Raw genomic sequence first — 19,982 nt, 5'->3', positions numbered from 1 at the left:
ATACAGCCAACCATATCTATCTTTCCTGATGATATTTTCCAGGTCAAACACCAAAACTTGATTATTACTGGGTAATGCGGTAGTCTACCTCGGTCATTGAGATGTCAAAATGGCTCTCACAGATATGGCTCTCACAGATACACAAAAAGGTTCCCGACCCCTGCCTTAAAACATGTATTCTTATTGTAAAAAAAAAGTTAGTCTGCAGATTTCACTTATTGGGGCCTATTTTGCGAACATATCCCCCGTAATTAAGGAGAAAACACTGTAAAAAAAAAAAAAAAAAAAATTAAGTATTGGCCGATATCAAAAATGCTTTTTCCATTTATATCGGCCGATACCAATCAGTGGCTGATTGATCCGAGAGCCCCTACTTTCCATAAATGGAAAAAAAAACACCCCAAAAACAAGCACAGGTTCATTCATGAGTTGACATTTATTCACTATCAAGCTAAGTGCTCCCATATCAAGACACACGTTACCTTGCTTACACTGTGGTGTCATTAGTTTACAGGGTGGAGACATTTTGTGAACCGAACATTGAATCAGGCCACAAAAATAAAATAATAAAAAAAAAAACAAGACATGAAAGAGCAAAAAAAAAAAAAAAAAACAGATGTCATGTGCAAGAGCCCCCCCCCCCTGCCCCGTGAAGACAGTGTGCTAACCGAGGAGGTGCCTGAAAGCCCCCAGTAATCAATTGAACTTGACAGGGGTTTAACGTTTTTGTGCTGGGAAGGCAGCTGAGGTTCAATTGGTCACCTGGTGGCCCGACAATTTAAAACTGGTGGCGTTTGTAAAATGGAGGGCAGTGGAACGGTCAAGGGATTAAAATTTTGTACATACATGTCGCTATTATTTTTGGAACATATTTTCTACGCGACGTGTGAAAAAGATCTCGGAACTCGAACGTGAGGTGTCGGGCGAGGCTCGGAGCGGAGAAGTGCGTGCGAGCACCCAAGTTTGCGAGGATACGTAAAATGAACGCTGCGGAGTAACAAACCACTAGGGCTTAAAATGGAAACGGAATACTGCGGTTCTTCAGAAATATCAGAAGGTAGGGTTTTCCCGCCTCTTCCAAGAGCCCCGTAATCCCTCACGCATGGCGACCAGCAAGTCAGCTCAATGGGGGCTATGTACAGAGGCACCAGTTAACACAAACCACAGGCCTTAAAAAAAAAAAAAAGGAAAAAAAAATTAGCTTGAGCCGGTAAAGAAGACTTGAACCCCCGACTCCCGTGGGCCAAAAATAACCTCAACCCCCCTCATTTACAAGCACCCCCCATATTTCCTTCGGCACCTCCAGTCGTCGCTGCAGGCAGAACGTGGAGATCAGCGGATGGTGTATCTGACGTACGGAACTTCTACATCCTCATCCGAGAGATCGTTGCAGCACAACTCAAACACCAGAGCTTTGACGTGTTTGCCCAGCTTCTTTTTCGACACCTTGGTGACGATCTCGGTCATCCTGCAGCACACGGGATAGATACAAGAAGGTTTATATGCCATACCTGGCAACATTTTCAAAAATACATTACAGTAAACCTCGGATATATCGGATTCAATTGTTCCCACTGGTTTTGTCCGATATAAGCGAAATCCGTTATATGCGTATACCGGAAAATGTCCGTTTTACGGACTTACTTATATGGTTCGTAGTTGGGAAGCAATTTGGGCACAAAACAAAGGAAATACAACTGGAATAGGTGCAGATTCTAGAAGATCTAGAACGCTTTCTGTGCTGTTATTGTGTGTAGCTGCTCTATAGGAGTCCACAACTCAGTACAAAGGGTGTAAAAATGAGCATAATAGGTCAACTTTAAGTGACAATATACAGTAAACCTCGGATATATCGGATTCAATTGTTCCCACTGGTTTTGTCTGATATAAGCGAAATCCGTTATATGCGTATACCGGAAAATGTCCGTTTTACGCATATATGGGATTTATATCCGGTATATGCGTAAATGGGATTTTATCCGTTATAAAAAGGCACTTCCTTGACTATGTTTCCAATGTACCTGGACGCGCAGGCAACGCTGCAAACGACGTCGTATAGCGGCCTGTCACGATTCGGCGAATCGGAGCGCCACGATGCGGCCATCCGATATATGCGAGGGAAATTTAATGGAAATGCATTGGAACGGGACTGGAGATTTTGTCCGAAATAGGCGAAATCCGTTATAAAAAAATCCGATATATGCAATGAATTTTTATTGGAAATGCATTACAGAAAAATCGGTTCTTTTTTATCTGTCCGTTGTGAGCGAATTTCCGATATATCCGAGGTTTACTGTATTTCCCCAAGGGTACTGTTCCGGTAGAATTCCAGTATGATTTACGCATATTCAGCCTTGACGCTTCCACACAGAAATATCATACTTACGGTAGTTCGAGTCTCTCTCTGAGTTTCGGAGCGGGCATGAAAAACGAGTAGAGCATGGAGACTCCCTGAGAGAGCATGGTGATATCCAACCTGTGCTCGTTCTTAAAAACAAAAAAACAAGGTTTAGTGTGGCAAACCAAGGGAAGCCAACACACACAAGATGGCTACATACTCGAAAGTAGGTGAGAAACTGCTGCAGCGTCATCTCCTCGCCGTTGGGTTGGAGGCCCGTGATCTCGAAGCGATCCCATAACGTCCATTCGATTTCATAGTACTGCCAAAACAACGTCAGGGTGGGATAGTCACATAACTGTTTGGTCACATGATCAACAGTGAAATGGTGAAACGGTCTCCTCAGCACACGCTGAAGCGATCAGCGTGAGAAGTCGAGTTGAACGCACTTGCGCCCAGACAAGCTGCCTGGCACATCAGTATTAGCATGGCGGAATCATCATGGGAGGTAGCACCGTGCACCTCAACGTGCACACAGAGACACATGCATTAGGTTCTCACCTTATGTTTTGGAGCAGCAATGGGCTCGGAGAAGGCGAAAAACGGCAGGGACAGATTCATGAAGCCGTTCTTGAACGACTCCAGCTTTTTATGTCCTTGGACGATCTTGATGAGCTCAAGGCACACCAGACCCACGACCGCGGCCGTGGTAGTGGCAATGGCCGGGATGATCTTGCCGGCTATGAGTTTGCTCTGGATAACGAGGGAGGGGAGGACAATTAAAATAGGGACACAATAACCAAGTCTGACAAATCCAAGAACCGGGCGGCACGGTGGTCGAGTGGTTAGCGCGCAGACCTCACAGCGAGGAGACCAGGGTTCAATTTCACCCTCGGCCTTCTCTAGGTGTTGTTTTTCATGTACACAATGATCAGAGGGCTGCACGGGGGGGGATGAGTGGTTCGCGTGCAGGCCACACAGCTCGGAGATCTGAGTTCAATTCCACCCTCGGGCATCTCTGTGTGGAGTTTGCATGTTCTCCCCGTTCATGCGTGGGTTTTCTCCGGGTACTCCGGTTTCCTCCCACATTCCAAAAACATGCTAGGTTAATTGGCGACTCCAAATTGTCCATAGGTATGAATGTGAGTGTGAATGGTTGTTTGTCTATATGTGCCCTGGGATTGGCTGGCCACCAGTCCAGGGTGTACCTCTCGCCCAAAGACAGCTGGGATAGGCTCCAGCACCTCCGTGACCCTCGTGAGGAAAAGTGGTAGAAAATGAATAAATTAAAGAATCCAACTTGGTTGCACAGCGGTCGAGTGGTTAGCGTGCAGACCTCACAGCTAGGAGACCAGGTTTCAATTCCACTCTCTGCCATCTCTGTGTGGAGTTTGCATGTTTTCTCCGGGTACTCCGGTTTCCTCCCACATTCCAAAAACATGCTAGGTTAATTAGCGACTCCAAATTGTCCATAGGTATGAATGTGAGTGTGAATGGTTGTTTGTCTATATGTGCCCTGTGATTGGTACCCCGCCTCTCGCCCAAAGTCAGCTGCGACCCTCATGAGGAAAAGCGGTAAAAAATGAATGAAATCCAAGAACCTACATTGTGTCTGTCGGTCGGGGGGATGTCGTAGTTCTCTGCTCTCAAGTTAGACGCCGCTACTATGAAGTCCATATGGAAGTTGGTGTCGTCATCCTGTTAAGAAAAACCGCCTCGGTTAAGGACTGACAGCAAACCCAGAGTCGACTAAAGATACAACAAATGTGGTACCTTCTCAAAGTCAATAGCGCAGAGTTTAAACTGGGCAGACTCGGGGGTAGGCAGCAGGACCTTCAGCTCCTCCAATCTGGAGTCATCTGTTAAAACGGGAATTTCATTGCTTTGCAATTCATTTTAATATAATAATATTCCCAGCTGGACTACATACCAACAGAAGAATTGCTATTCTGCAGCTCCTGATCCGAGACGTGGATTCTCACGCCAGAACGCGGAGTAAAAGGAGGCACTTTGATCTCTTGCAAGATCTTGACTACTGCTGCACGATCGGTGCTGCCTTGTATGCCGTAAGTCTGAGCAAACAGGTTGGCGGCGGCCATTATGTAGTCTATGTGCAGGTCCTACAGGACAAAGCAACTTGTTATTCGGAGCTAGTTAAGACATAAGTCATCTTAGGAATGCATGACTTACGTTGCTTGTACTGAATTCTATGGGGTGGGGACACCTCTTTGGACCAGACCAGAAGGGGGCTCCAGAGCTAGTTAACTGAAAGCCAGGTAAAAGACAAAAATGGTACTCATCCACACAACAAAAGAGATTACACAATTCCATTACACAGACCCATTCAATGCATACCTGGTCGGGGGGAAAGTTGTGCAATAGCTGGCGGATGTTGTTGCTATACTGGCACTGCCAATGGTTGCGTGCCCAGGTTACGCAGTCGACCCAACTGTGGGGGCAGTCTGTGACCAGAGTCTTGTAAACCGCCTCAAGCAACTCAGCAGACTGACCGCCAGTCAGTTTGAGGGTGCGCTCCATGAACTTGGGATCTCTGCAAGACAAGACGTTGGTACAGAAGTTCATTTTGGACAGTGGACGAGTGTTAAACTGAGCCCCGGGCGATGGTAAACTATACTGTATTATAGTATTAATTGTATTTCATATAGCAAACATGCAGATATTGCTTCTGGACGCAGCTTACGTCACAATAGTTTGAGCTAAAATGATTAGGGTTGGGCATTGTTTGAATTTCAGCGATTCTTATTCCGATTTCTAACACACGGCTACGGTAGTTAAACGGTGATTGATGCCTGGAATATAAATAAAAGTATCCTACCAGAAAAATTATGCTTATCTGTAATTACCAGTGTTTTGTACTATTTGTGAAAAACATTTTTATGAAAAGTTTGTCAAATCTTTGTGTGCAACACGTTTCTGTGGACTAAATATCACCTTTTTATGACGTGCACTACACCGGTGCTTATTTAACAACAAATTTAGTGGGTGCGGTTTATACACCAGAAATGACTGACAGTATCAAACCATTGAATATGAACAAATATTTATAAGACCTTTATATGGGAGTACACATTCACAAATGATTCGGATTTTTAAAAAGCTTCTGAAAAACGGCATACGTCCTTGAGTGTCTGATGATGCAGAATCGACCAAGTGTAACTTAGCCATGGTCCGACTTCCTACTAACCCGTGCGGTGAAAGTTGGTTTCATTTGGAATATATCTCTTTTTTTTTTAACAAATGAAATAGTACTTCCAAGTATGTGAGTGGACATATGGCTCAGGATGCCATTGTTGCTACGGAGCCACATGTCCAACTGCCAACGTGAACTTAACAGTGGCTCAGATGAATATCCAATGCGGAAAACTAACTTCACCATGGTAACAAGTCGGGTGAATCAAGTAACATTGGGTCAACTTCCTTGCTAAAGCTCGCGTTAACATCAAGTACACAGGTTTACGTTACCTAGATACGCATTTTTTGTTTTGCTTACCTGACTGGTTGAAAGAAGTCCGGTGTAGCCCGTCAAAAACGCAGTGAAAGGTCCGGTGTAGCGCATCCTAAACGGGGCACTCTGTAAACCGTGAATCCGGAGGTGTTTAATCCTGTGAGTGGTGCGGCCTCCTTTTTTTTTTTACAATTTCAAACTAGAAAGCGCCGTCGGACACTGTCCATGGTTGAAATGAATAAACAAACGCTTCCTGCCGTATCCGTTTTTATCCGAAAGTTAAAAACATGAACGATTTTGCGAGAATCGGAATGTCAGAAGCGGCTCCCTACGATGATCAATGCCCAACCCCGCACATGACCGTCATTTTTTAAGGATAATTCCTATCCAAATTTGTGTGTATGACAGAAATGTAATGATTTAATTCATACATTAGTAAGCACTAAACATAAAGGCCTACATGCAGTCGGTCTGGAGATAAAAGAAAGCCATCTTACGTGAGGTACTGAATGGCATTCTCTGGTGGCTGTTTGAAAAGGCCCTCAAACTCATCACGAGCCCACTAAAGAGAGAGCAACATGTAAACAGATCAATAACTTGCTTGATTAAAAACGCCTGATGGAGGAATGGTGTGTACTCACTTGCAGTGTGTGTTCAATGGCATTTGGAAAATTCTTCAGCGTACAGATGGGGATGGACTTCTCCGGCGGATCCTGGCTCGAGCTGTACGACTCTGTGAGGAAGGGGATCACAACCTGGACGTTGCCTTTGGTACCCAGAGTACCAGACTCCAGCAAGGGTTTACGGTAGTACACGCACCTCCGATCCATGTACAAACCTGCACAAACAGATACATTATAGACACATATAAAATGGATATATTAATATGTGGCTACTTACGTGCATCGACATTGTCCAGTGCATTGGTTACTCCATCGAGGCTTTCGAAGAAGTCATCATCATAGATTCTCTCCGTGTCAGGGCCCACCCTATTCTGGTGACCAGTGATCTTGATGGAGGGGTTCATCTGTTTCACTGCTGCTGCGGCTGTGTCACTTTTCATTTTCTGTTCGCACACAGAAACAAGAGCCGTGTAATAGTATTACTTGCTAGAATACCAGCATAACAGTATTTAACCGATTAACAGTAGGGTCTCCCCTATTTACAGTACACATGTTAAGTACGAATGCACGAAAAGACAACTGATACTAACCGTGACATCCGATTGTCTGAAAAGGAACTGTCTGTTGAGGTTTGACTTCTCGATGGTGTCCATGTCGGTCACAATGATCTCACCCTCCCCGCTGGCCAGTCCAATCATGGCAAAGTTTTTCAAGAGCTCACAGCCAATGGCACCAGCTCCAACCTGGAGTGCATTGCAGATTAAAATCACACTGTAAATTGCCTAACATTTATTACAAATAAATTAATTAACTTTTGGGACTTAATGCTATAAATTACAAATGCCAAGTCCACCAACTTCATTAGAATACTTTCAGAGCTGCATTTGGCCATCACCAAAGCTATCCATTTAGCGACAGAATGCCACTGACTCCAATGGATGGCATCATGATGACAGACTCACCAGGAAGTAGCGTTGCTTGGCAAGCAGATCCTGCAGCTTGGTGCCAAATACCGCAATCTGTCCATCGTATCGACTGTTCCTCTGTGTGAGGGGGAAAGAAAAAAAGTTTTATGCTACTGTTGGTAATCGACATGTGCGTGGGAATTAAAAACACGCACAGGTGCGCAGTCTTCTTCTGCGAGTACAACCCCCTCCTCCTCTGGCAGGCACTCCAAGGCGTCAAAGTACAACCACTGCATTATGGGCATAAACTTCCCGGTGCATGCCTACAAGAACAAAGAGCTCTCAGGCTTCGTTGAAACAATTGCAATAACTTGAACAAATGTATCTGACGTATGGCGTCAGTAGCCAATAGCCTTTAGCTGACCTTCATGACCTCCTGTGCTGCCAGACCCCCGATGAAGGCGTTGACTGGGGCCAAGTCACCAGCGGCGACAAAGGCCATCTTTTTGATGAGTGCATCATCGAGCTGTTCTACTTTAGCCGATCCGGTCTGAGCAGAGTTCAGCTCCTTGGCCAGTGTCAACAGGTCTTCACCATCAGCCTGAAATGAAAGGATGGCAAAAGTTTGAACTGTGCAGAACAAAGAGTTGAAATTGGTCAAAATAATGATGGTAATGGTAATTACAAATAAGAATCAAACTGGTGATAAATGATTGATTGGGTATAGGCATGGTTTTTTGCTGTGTGGTTCACCTGGTTCCATGGTGTCGGGAGGCGGTTGTTTTTCTTCTGGAAGGCATGGATGGCCTGGAAGCCCACATGCAATTGTCCTGGACGTTCAAACTTGCCAAAGTCTGTCATTATGAATTCTGGCTCAGCCATGGAGGACGACAAAGATTTCTGTAGCGCAAAGATAAAGATCAATACGATAGCAAATATGTTCACTTGTGAAGGTAATTGCTTGACAGTGTCAATAACCTGAACAAACATCTACTACACCACCATCAACTTACAAAGGTGAATTTCTTGGGCATCTTGACCTGAGAAACAATTCCTCCTCTTACATAGTCTGTGAATCCGGTTGTGTCACAAATGCTGAAGGTGTAGGGACCTAGAAACAAGTCGACACGTAGAATTTTTAATTAACACCAACTCCAAAATGAATTTGACTGATTATAGGTCTTACCGAGAACTTTGATTTCTACCGGCTGGCAGCCATTGAGTTCAGTCATGCCCTGAACCTCTGAGAAGGTCACAAAGTCTCCACTCTCAAAACCGTGACGGGCCTCATCCAGACAAGTCACAACACCTTGATTGTCCTGGAAAAAAATGTATATTTTAGGGAGCCAAAATGGAGTGAATAGATGTTATTTTAAAAAAGGGACAGTGTTGGGAGGCCTAACCTTTGTGATCATGGAAATCATGGCACTCAGTGGTTGTTCTCCATTTGTGTCATGCACGATCATCTCTTCACCAAAGTCACAAAACAGCTGGCTACAAATCAAGACACCCGGTGTCATACAGCATCGGTCACGAGGAAAGCGGAAGAACAATATACGTGTGATGATCAGCATCTTACCCAAACAGGCCACGGGTGTCTGCAATGATTAACTTGATGCCTTTGCTGTGGCAGAACTCGCCCACTTGCTGCTGCTCGTCGAGAGTGGAGTTGGTCAGCACTACAACCTGAGTTACAAACATGGAAATAGTTATATTGCAGCTATGTAGATTCCATATTAATCGAGTGTTGTGCTCAGCTTGAAGCACGGCTATACCTGGAACTTGATCAAGAAGTCATCTGCCAGAGTGCCGGTATAAGCTGCCACGGGGACATAGTTGTTAAGTTCAGCCAGGCGGGGCTGACTGACTTCCGCTCGGTTCTTCCCCAGATCTTCCTCTCGAATATAAAACTATCAATGTAAAAACAAAGAAAAGAAACATTCACATAAAGCAAAAACAGTCTTAAACTATTATGAAGACTCAGCAAGATGCTCGTTTGTTCGGAGTGGGGTTTTTCTCGACGTTTTTTTCCTCTTTTAACCAGAGGATTTTGAATTTACCAGCTCAACAGGGAGCACACGTCTTATGCTGAAAGCTACCATTGAAGCTATTCCACTAGTCTGCATCACAATGAGACATGACTAGGCTGTGATGATGACCAGGCCCCATACTGATAAATCTGGGTCTATTATGGTCATTAAGGAACGTGGTCCAGTTTAGGGACCAAATTAGGAGCCAAAATAAGTGTGGTAGGGGAGTGGTTCTCTATTACTTCATCATTACCACACAAGGGGATATAATTTTTTCTCGTACCCCCCAATTTGAAATATTGACAAAGTGAAAAAAAATCTATTATCTGTAGTGTACAGATTGAGCTTGAAACTGAAACCAGCAACATCCAACAAAATTGAAAGCAGCGAAGCATACAAGCATATTCAAATTCATGCACAGTGTGACAAATGTTGGCAGGTCTGCACTAATATTTAAAGTCCTCTCTGCATCACCCCCCATTGTTTGAGAAGCACGTGTCACACGGTGATGTGCAGGGTTTTATTATATTTGATATTAATGAGCTAGTCTGTTTTAAGGCAAAATAAGATTCTGGTTGGTATATAACATGGGAATCAAAGCAAAAAATCTAACAGTCAATAGAGAGAATTGCTGTTCAAACATAAAATCAAGCCCAAATTAAAAGAGGGAAAAAATAAAGCCCCAGCCATGCGTGCTTTCATTCACCTGAGAAGACAGATCTCGCCATTCTGCAATGCCTTGGTCGTGTACAGTGACACTACGAACTCCGCCGAGGATGACATTCTTAGCAATCTCCACTCCGAGACCTCTCATACCGGAGATGAGGACATTGGAGTTCTGCATGCGCTTCATCGCAGCATGGCCCAACACATACCTAAAAATAGGAATGTGGTATAATGAGAACAACTGTAGCCACGTGCGGCAGATTGCGGTTTCGCCGAAGACGACTTACAATTGTCTGGAGTACAGGCCTTCATCAATCTCAGCATCATTGCCATTCTTAGCCATGCCCTGGACACATTACAGCATAACGTTAGAATGTTACGATTGGACAATTTTGGACTATCTATAGGATGGTAATGTGCTTACGTTGGCAGGTGTGTGAGACAGATCAGTTCTGACAGAGTTTGAGGAGGAGCAATGGGATCCCGTCTTCGTCTCTGTTCCTGACAAGCGACGTTTCTTGGACAGCGGCGAGCTGGACATCTGCGGGTCATCAGAAATGTAATTTTTCACGGAACAACAACCTAATTGCCACCACCAATAACTAATTAAATAATAATAAAATGGCAAACCACTGGAAAATCGTAAGAAAGAAATTAGAACTACAAGTAATCGATGTAGTGGTTTCATAATGAACGTTCTGCTAAATGCTACACGATACCATTCATTCTGGTGAGAAGGGATTTCTAGTCCAGAGAGCAGCTGGGCAGGCTGACAGCCAAAAACAAATCTGCTAAACACACAGGGAACCTAGGAAGAGCCATGAATAGCAGCATTATCGGCCCGCTTTCATACCAGGGGCAGGTCTTGTTTGTTTATATAGCTCTATTGTGTATACGAGCTGGATTTGGAAGAAGCTGCGACATCGTTTCAACCGCAAAAAAAGCGCTGAATCACTGAAAATTTTGCCCGGGGGTTGACACTTCAGTGTGGATATGAGGACAAACTACACACAAACCGAAACTACGAGCACATTCGCAAATGTGCTGTTAAAATACGTCCAAGTATGTGAGGATTTCGGCAGTAATCCAGCCAAGATAAGCCCATGAGGGGGAAAAACAGGCCGCAGTCATCGAACCAGTTCTGCATCCAAGGGAGCGCCAAGTCAAAGTTTACCGTGCGAAACACTTCCTGTATCCCTCTAACGATTCGGAATAACAGCAGCCAGTGGGCAGAGAATATAAAATACAAAGTTTGTGTGATCATAACAATGGATGGCTGGCTGAAAATGAAAGTAAACCGTGCGCTCCACGACTGTAAGATGCCTGACGCTGGCTCGTTTGCGTCTCAAAGGCTTTAAAGCTTTAAACGCCCTAAAAAACGCGTCAGGACTCGTGGAAAAAACAACATGAGCCGACCGGCTAAGAACAGGCTGCGCCTCTCTCGTAAGTTAAGTCGTTTTGGAAGCGGACGGAAGGGTAACATTAATAAGTTAATAGGCGAGAAACCTCCAGGAGATTCGGGGAGGGTCGGCCTAGGCCTCGATCTCCTCCGGTGCGGAACACAACTTTACAAGCTAGCGTAGTTAGCTAGCATGTGATCGGCTAGCTAACGACGCTAACTGCGGATCTATCGGACAGCTTACAAAATGACATTTCGGCGAGCCGCGAGGCTAATACGTTAAGGTAAGCGACAAAATAGCCGTCAAAGATGGACGATCACAAAACCGATCGTTTGCGCTAACGCGGCTCTCGTCGCTCCACTCGTGCCTCCATTGATTTCTCCTTTCTTACCAATAATCCTTCCCGGCCCCTTTCCAATGCGAACCCGCTCCTCTCCCGTTATATTCAGATGCCAGCGATTGGGAATAAGCAAGGGAATGAATGGCGTGGCGAAGTCGGATGGCCTTGCGCTATATTGTCGAGTCACTGTGCGGTTGCGATGCGAGGCTTTCCTATGTAATAGCTACGGATGGCTTTAAGACTGCAGACGGGAACAAAACCAAAATGGCAGCTAGAGAAAGGGGGCGGAGGAGGCGTGACGCACTGGCCTAAACATTACACAGGAATGGTTGGCTTTGAGCACGCTGTTCATAAAAGCTGCATTGCTATTGGCTGGGAAGGACAACCAACGCGCAGTTATCCCGCCCCCCCGCTAGCATGGACGCATGAAAAGTATTGCTGTACAATGAATAGCATCACCATTCAATTCAGGTATTTTAACACAGTCAAATAGGAAATCATTGAACAAAGTAAGCATATGCAGCACAGTTCTCCATAAAGATACTTTTCGGAATCAAATCGCCTCATTGTATACGTGTTTGAAATGCTAACCCTGTGAAATTATAAAATACAAATTTGACATTTAAGCCTTACTTGCCACGGTCTTGTTTTCAACGCTATACCAGTCGATACATTTTTAACAAACAACAATAACTGAGTCCATTAAAAGCAAAGCATCATTGGCAAGTATAATTGGGCAGCAATACTAAAATGACTCACTGGTATGAATGCAATCAGGATGCTGAACATGAGCCCTCAACCAAATACGAGGTTAAGGGTGAGCTTTCCTTGCAGAACAAGACTATTGGGGGAGGGGGTGCCTGGTAAATGACAAAAGGCTCCCGAACGTGTGGGCCGCATATTCTCGGGTACACATGCCGATATTAGTCCTGCTGATAATCTTTTCACTGCAACACAATAACCATCCAGTGCATAATACCGCGACTACATGTCATATGCAGGCAGCATAACCCCAAAGACTTAAAATGCTCGATATCCTGTGACTGGTAACGTCGATTACAGTGCTATTGTGACGATTATCTTGCAATCCGTTTCGATGGAATAGTTCCAGTAGCTTCTAGCAAATGATTGCAATAACAAAGCATGTGGTTAAGTTTTGGCACACACTGTTCTTCGGCTACTATTGTGATATATCACAAATGAATAAATAACTAGCAACACTCTCCTCTCCTACGCATAAATATCCAAACACATTTCAACAAGCGTTTTCGTCACGGCGAGTTGATAACAATTACGCCGTCGCAAAGAAGTGAAATAGTATATAGCGTTATAGCAGTAACGCAGACGGAAGCGACTGCGTAGTTGTTAGCTTGTGTGCAGCTAGCCATGGAGCTATATAGCCTCCCAATGACTTTTTCCATCTTGTACCGCTATGTTAGCTTGCTAACATTAGCAGCTTAGCTTGAGTTAGCATTGGCTTGAGGAGTGTGCACAACTTACCACATCCGATATTACTTTGCCTGATTTGTAGTCTTAAAAAAATGTGACTGGAAGCAAATAAAAGTCTTAGCAAAACGCGTGACAAATCTTAACGCCGCTGTTGATGGCAACCGGGAAAGTGTGTCACAGTGGCGGGCTCTGCGTGAGTTTTTTTTCCGCTGGACAGCTGCTTGCCGGGTGGTTGCTGAACCCCCCTCACTATTTCAGGAGAAAGCAAAGCAGCAACATGTGCACGTTACAGGCGCGACCATGTATGCTTCTCGGCGCTTTTAACGGAAGGCTCGTACGTCTTAATTCACGACTGAACTTACATCACGTCAAATACCGTATAAACTACCCGCAAACTATTCAGTTGTGTACTTGTGTATCACTTCGTGTATTTTTTTATTCAGCACAATATTTATTTTTCCCCACCCGTGCCCTCAAAAATATGGTCGAATCCAGAGTGCTCGCAATGCCCGACGGTATATGTAGGCACTGTCGAATCGTACACTGCGTTGGTCGACATACACTGCTGATAAAAATTGTAACCATTTGAAAATTGAAATAATTTACTTTTGCACCGTTGGATCTTCCAGAGGTTCTAAGTGGAGCTTTAAAAGGTTTTTAAGACCAAATATCGGTAAAAAAAAATCATTATCCGTATTCAGGTATTCCCAAAAAGGCCAAAAAGAACTATCCCTATAAGACCCAATAGTACAAAACGTAAATTATTGTTTTTTTTACATTTCTTATGATTTCGAACATGATTGTATGTAAAAACTCTGCCATTATATCTAAGACATAGTTATTTTTTAAATGAATTTGTTCTGAAACAGTTGAATATGATAATTTCTGACTTTATTCATAGATCTGCAGACAGTAAAGTACATTGGGGGAAATGGTGGATAGACTTTATCAGGGACAAAAAACAAAATGGACCCAAACGTGTGAAAAAAAACGTAAAGCATTGTTACACTTGTGATGCTAAAATAAATGAGTTCTTCTCCCAATAAAAAGTATGAGCACAACAACTGGAAAACATGGCTGAGGACATGTTTCACATTAACAAGGAATAAGGTTGGATCAGCCCCGGTTTGCCACATCTCAAAGTTAAAACGGACAAAAGTACAAATGGAAGTGCTTTTTTTTTTTTTTTTTTTTTTTTTTTTTAGAAAAATGTTAAAACATGTGCGAACATGTGGAAGTTTACAACATACAGCAGAACAAGAATTAGGAACCTACTTACAGTACATGTACAGCGGTGTGAAAAAGTGTTTGTCCACTTCCCGATCAATAATATTTTTACCATGTTTGTCGCAATTAATATTTCAGTCATGAAACAAATTTAAATATTAGTCAATGACAACACAACTGATCACCAAGTGCTGCACATGATTTTAAAGTCTGAAATTGATTTGGATTGATCATAAGTTGCTATATGTATTGTTTATTATTCAGCTATATGTGTATGTGGGTAAGTAAAGTGGCCTTATTGTTGAATTATTTACATTATAACTATTTTTCAGTATTACAAGCGGTTTTCCAACTGACTTTATATCACCAGTCAAACCAAACTAGCCAAACTAGCAGAGAAAGGAAAAAAAAACACAGTTGACTGATGCACAATCACACTACCTCCACCATATTTTACTGTTGGTATGATGTTCTTCTGAAATGCGGCGTTACTTTTGTGCCAGATGTAAAAGGGGCACCATCCAGAAAGTTAAACTTTTGTCTCGCCAGACTACAGAGGAGGGGACCAGATGTTTTGTGGCAAAATTGAAACGAGCCTTAATGTTCTTAAGTGTCTTAATTGTTTAGAAGTGTTTTTTGTTCTTTGCCATGCAGGCCATTTTTGCCCAGTGTCTTATGGTGGAGACATGACCTTGTGGGGTATTCTGTGACCTCTTGGATAAGTGGTCACTATGCTCTTAGGGTAATTTTGGATGGCTGGCCCACTACTGTTCCATGTTTTTGGCATCACACTGTGGGTTCAAAGGTTTGATTTTTCTTTTCTTCCTAAGTAATAAAAAGTTTCATAGAAAAAGTGAATTTTGCGTTCGGTTGTGTTGTCATTGACTAATATTTACATTTGTTTTATGATCTGAAAAAGTGTGACCAACATGCAAAAAATCAAAAAATCTGGTACTGTATTTACAATTTGTAGCAGAGTTAAATAATGTTTTGTTTTCTCCATACTGTGCTTTTTTTGATGACACAAAGTGCTTGGATTCCAGTGTTGAAGTGGAGTGAGATCATGCTCTAAATATACATATTCCTCTTTATCAGAGTATTTGTGTGCTGGTCATCATATTGTAATTATAGCATCATACCAAACAGTACATCTGGGGGGGTTAAGGTGGGTGTGTTGTGTCGGTTGGACTATCAATCAGGACCTCAGTTTTCAACATAAGAGTATCTTATTATTCCCACCTGTTTTATAAGCCTCTGCTCATTCCAGCTCCAGGGGAATGGCTGCAATATTCCGCCCCTCTCTGTCCACCTTTCTCCATCTGCTCTCCCGAGGCTTGAGTAGGAGGGGAGGGTGGAGGATACGAAGGGGGCGGGATAGCAAGGCGAGGGAGAGATGGCAGCGCAGGCCTGGGAGACTTGGGAAGAGGTGGAGGGGTGCCAGATGTTTCGGTTGAGTGCTGTGACGTGCGCGCGCGGGAGGTGGCGGGCGACGCCTGCGTGCTCCTGATGCGCAGCGGCTCCGAGGGGCAGTCACTTATTTGCTCCAGCAACGAGGGCATGTCTCCCTCGATTTTCTCCAGCACTGCCGCCATTTGTTTCTCGATCTGCTCGATCACGCTGTCCATTTGCCAGTCGCTCGTCGCGGCGCTTCCTACTTCTCCGTGATGTAGACCAGTTCCGTACACGCCCCCGCCTCTTCCGCTTGCGTACAGAGTGCTATACGGGCTCCCGTAGGGCCCTGCCATCCCCATGCCTACGGTTCCAATGTCTGTGTGGAAAGGTGTGGCGTGACGACCCAAACTGGCAGAGCTGCCAACTGCGTAGCAACCCTGACCTTTTGGAGGACCCGCCCTCGCGATATTAAACTCAGCGCTGTATCTGTCTGTTTTTCGGGTATCCCCGTCCTTCCTCGATGCGGGACTCGCTTCGGGTCTTAAGCTAACTCCTATACTCACATCTATCGCTTGTCCTGGTGCAATTCCTGGTGTGACTGCCGCTCCCACTGAGCTCTCTGCTACCGACTCGGGTACTTGTGTCTGACACCAGCTCCCGTCACTTTCAGGCTTGTGGGCGGCACCTGAAGATGCTGTGGGTGGATGGCTATGAAGTGTTGCAGCCATCTTAAGCTTGCTGTTGGGATCTTGGTAGGGGATTGTCTGTTTCCTGTCAAGATGTGGATCAGAAGTACTATCTGGTAGCTTGGTCTGTTCCGAAGTCACCAAGGTTATTTTGGATTCTTTGTTTGGATCTGAATCGGTGACGGTTTTCCTGTTTTCATTAGCCGCGCCGAGCTTTTCGCTTGACGGAGATGCTTCAGCCGAGGGTTCAAGAACCACATTCACCTCCTGTTTTTCTACCGCCCGGTCCGCACCTGCCGGTCTATTTTCAACGATCACCTTTAAAGAGACACCGCCGGGTGTCACTCCTCCGTCAGCGACCCCGCCGATCCTGCTATCGCCACCGTCGCTCGCCACCTGGGACACCCCTCCTTCTACTTGTTCTGCTTCTTCTTCGCCCTTTACCTCAGTCGAACTGTCAATAACTGATTCGGAATTCTTCAGTCGCTGCATGAAGGTGGTGACGCGTATCGCTTTCTGAAAGATAGAGGCAAAGAAAATTGATAGCATGACAGGACAGTGAATTTAACTATATGTATATAGTTAAATTCTATATGTATATATTTTTTTAATTTATTTATTTGGGCAATATATATATATATATATATTTTTTAATTTATTTGGGCAAATATTATGAAACATTACAGTGCATTTCTTACATTAATCAAAATATAAATTCCATTATATATATATATATTTTTTATTTATTTGGGCAAATATTATGAAACATTGCAGTGCATTTCTTACATTAATCAAAATATAAATTCCATTATATATATATATTTTTATTTATTTATTTGGGCAAATATTATGAAACATTACAGTGCATTTCTTACATTAATCAAAATATAAATTCCATTATATATATATATATTTTTTTTTAAATTTATTTGGGCAAATATTATGAAACATTACAGTGCATTTCTCAAAATATAAATTCCATTATATATATAATTTTTTAAATTTATTTGGGCAAATATTATGAAACATTACAGTGCATTTCTTACATTAATCAAAATATAAATTCCATTATATATATATAATTTTATTTATTTATTTGGGCAAATATTATGAAACATTACAGTGCATTTCTTACATTAATCAAAATATAAATTCCATTATATATATATATTTTTTATTTATTTGGGCAAATATTATGAAACATTGCAGTGCATTTCTTACATCAATGAAAATATAACTTCCTATTATTTACATTTGTATTCAACTATCCGATCACAAGCCGAAAAGGAGTAGGCTGAAGCAAAAGCTTATAAATGCCTACCCCTTTTTGCAAGATATAATCATGTTCATGGCACAGTCTTGTTTTCCCCTGTTATTATTATCATTGTAATATTATTATTGTTATTATCATTATCATTATTACCATTATTATTGTTATTATTATCACCATTATTATAATCATTAATATTACCATTTTCATCATTATAGTTGTAACAATTTTTTGATTTTTTTAAATTATTTAATTTTACAGACTTCATTGCTTCTTGTAGAGTGCTGTATCATTCCATCTATTGCTTTCTGAAATCTGCAGTATTTGTGCTTTTATTGTCAATTTATTAGCCCACTTTTTCCCCCCCAAGTGTAACATTTACATATCATTTTATGAATTGCATGTGTCTAATCTTGTGCATTAAAAAAAACAAGAACTTAAAAAAAAAATACTCACTGACTACTTCATGACTACAGTATAAAAACTGTAAATGTACTTAGGAAAATGTCGCAGCTTAAATGTTTCTAAACTGTATGGAAGCGGAAAGCTATTGTGACACAGGAATTATTGAAATCTTACGTGACTTAAGTTTACAGTCATGGCCAAATGTTTCGAGAATAACACCAGTATTGTTTTTTTTTCCCCTTTTTTTGTCAGATGGCAGATGTTTTTATATTGTTCCTCAAGCCACTAGTTACCACTTCTACCCTCACCAAACTATTCTTGGATGGTTGGGAGAAAGTTGGTACCGTTCTTCATCCTTAGACAAAATTGTGAAGGAGCCCAACCACTCCCTTGTTTGAGAAGCACCCCCACACATGAATGAATTCAGGATGCTTTACTGTTAGCATGACACGGGACTGATGGTGGCGCTCATCTTCCGAAAGTCGTCACTGCAAGTGTGCGAGCAGAGGCACTCAAACCTGATTGCTACCATTCCTGAGCAAGCGCTACACTGGTGGTGCCTCCATTCAGGATCCTTGTCAACATTCACAACTACTTCAACCAGAGAATCATGAACATTATGTCAGCTGAACCTTTTGTGGCAGGGCTGAAATGCAGTGGAAATGTTTTGGGGGATTAATTCCCATTCTCATGAGAAAGAAGAGCTTTGGAATTAATTGCCGTTTATATTTTCACTCTTCATAATACACCGCAGTTTATGTAAATTGCCATCAGGCAGCAGATTTGGTGAAAATAATATTTGTCATTCTCCAAACTTTTGGCCATGAATGTACAGGTACAACGATTAGAGGTATGACAGAGGGCCTTAGTACATTTGTATGGTCCGCAGTGGCTAACACCCATCACATCCTTTCCATTTTACGCTCTCCTTATCCACACTGACATAAAAACAACTCAAACGTTCCTATTCCTGTTACTGATCATAACCTTATTTGTCCAAGTCTGACAAGTGCAGATGAGGAGCTGAAAAGGAGCAGAGCGGGCCACTTTGAACTTTTTGACTCTGATAAGGAAAAGTGGGGCAAGTGTGGATGGATCTCCTCTGGGACAGGCAGTGACAGTGGGCATAAACAGAGCCTCTGGGAAGAGCTTCACCAGTCAAAGTATGATCAACACATCTCAGGGCGGATTGCTCATTGTTCAATTATTCGGGACTATTTTCCCGTAAGGCAAACAAATCACATGTTCGCATGTTCAGCCACAAAGAGATGCTTTTTTCATTGAATCATGCCAGACTTAATGTGGAGTTCCACCCACACTCTGTCTTTCCATGTTCTACCATAATGAGCTACAATACCTTCAACTCCTGGGAATTATTATGGGGAAAAAGAGAAGAAGTTCTCTTTATATCAACAATTGACATTTTCACAAATTATTATGCTGTTTATAAGCCAAATATTATTTAATCGTATGGAGATTGAGTGAGTTAGCCTCCCTACCCGCCATTTGGCCTTTGCAAAGTTCTTCTCAAATTGAGCGCAGACGCCATCCTTTAGGTTCTTCTCTGATGCGCCGTTGCCTGCAATCCTGACAAAAGCGGCGCTCAAAATAAGAAGCCAAGCCAAGGCATGGTGTCCAAATACATTTGAGTACATGCACATCATTACCATTCGTGCCAGAGTGCATCTTGTGCTGTGATTCTCAGCATCTGGTCCACCTCCATGAGTCGGCAGACAAGCTGCTTAGCTGCAGGAGTAAACGGCGGCTATTTAGTATTACGGTATA

The 19,982-nt window shown here is 42.9% G+C and overlaps 2 protein-coding genes and 1 non-coding gene across 9 annotated transcripts in view; all 3 read right to left on the bottom strand.

Annotated features, from left to right (window-relative positions):
- Positions 1-417: 417 nt before the first annotated feature.
- LOC131136626 (ubiquitin-like modifier-activating enzyme 1) lies at positions 418-13,480 on the bottom strand. 5 transcript variants are annotated; one of them, XM_058083708.1, is made up of 26 exons: positions 13,269-13,480; positions 10,453-10,569; positions 10,316-10,374; positions 10,069-10,237; positions 9,108-9,242; positions 8,912-9,018; positions 8,736-8,826; positions 8,519-8,651; positions 8,346-8,443; positions 8,086-8,232; positions 7,757-7,933; positions 7,548-7,655; positions 7,390-7,470; positions 7,018-7,170; positions 6,705-6,870; positions 6,446-6,642; positions 6,302-6,366; positions 4,694-4,889; positions 4,529-4,603; positions 4,269-4,458; positions 4,112-4,197; positions 3,944-4,036; positions 2,900-3,091; positions 2,559-2,660; positions 2,387-2,487; positions 418-1,468 (listed from the first exon to the last, which is right to left on the bottom strand). In XM_058083708.1, the coding sequence occupies exons 2-26, from the start codon at positions 10,567-10,569 to the stop codon at positions 1,333-1,335; spliced, it is 3,174 nt and encodes a 1,057-aa protein (XP_057939691.1). In that variant the 5' UTR covers positions 13,269-13,480; the 3' UTR covers positions 418-1,332. The 5 variants fall into 5 exon arrangements, with proteins under 5 accessions (XP_057939691.1, XP_057939689.1, XP_057939690.1 ...); XM_058083706.1 differs by lacking the exon at positions 13,269-13,480 and adding an exon at positions 12,528-12,674; XM_058083707.1 differs by lacking the exon at positions 13,269-13,480 and adding an exon at positions 11,820-12,032.
- On the bottom strand, positions 2,736-2,846 carry LOC131137747 (small nucleolar RNA U6-53/MBII-28). Its single transcript, XR_009131971.1, has one exon. It is a non-coding gene; the product is annotated as a small nucleolar RNA U6-53/MBII-28 (small nucleolar RNA).
- A 440-nt stretch (positions 13,481-13,920) lies between the features above and the next one.
- The window catches only part of LOC131136632 (caM kinase-like vesicle-associated protein), a 34,625-nt gene continuing 28,563 nt past the window's right edge, over positions 13,921-19,982 (bottom strand). For 2 of the 3 annotated variants that reach the window (XM_058083728.1, XM_058083729.1), the window contains exons 8-10: positions 19,865-19,943; positions 19,697-19,784; positions 13,921-17,038 (exon numbers count right to left, since the gene is read on the bottom strand). In XM_058083728.1, coding sequence (XP_057939711.1) covers positions 15,689-17,038; positions 19,697-19,784; positions 19,865-19,943 — 1,517 coding nt within the window. In that variant the 3' untranslated portion in view covers positions 13,921-15,688. The remainder of the gene's footprint in view (positions 17,039-19,696; positions 19,785-19,864; positions 19,944-19,982) is intronic. The other variant, XM_058083727.1, reaches the window with a different exon arrangement.

The sequence above is a fragment of the Doryrhamphus excisus genome, chromosome 10 (assembly GCF_030265055.1).
Source record: "Doryrhamphus excisus isolate RoL2022-K1 chromosome 10, RoL_Dexc_1.0, whole genome shotgun sequence".
Taxonomy (NCBI): Eukaryota; Metazoa; Chordata; class Actinopteri; order Syngnathiformes; family Syngnathidae; genus Doryrhamphus; species Doryrhamphus excisus.
The sequence above is the reverse complement of the archived record's forward strand: the minus strand, read 5'-3'. Positions and strand labels throughout refer to the sequence as shown.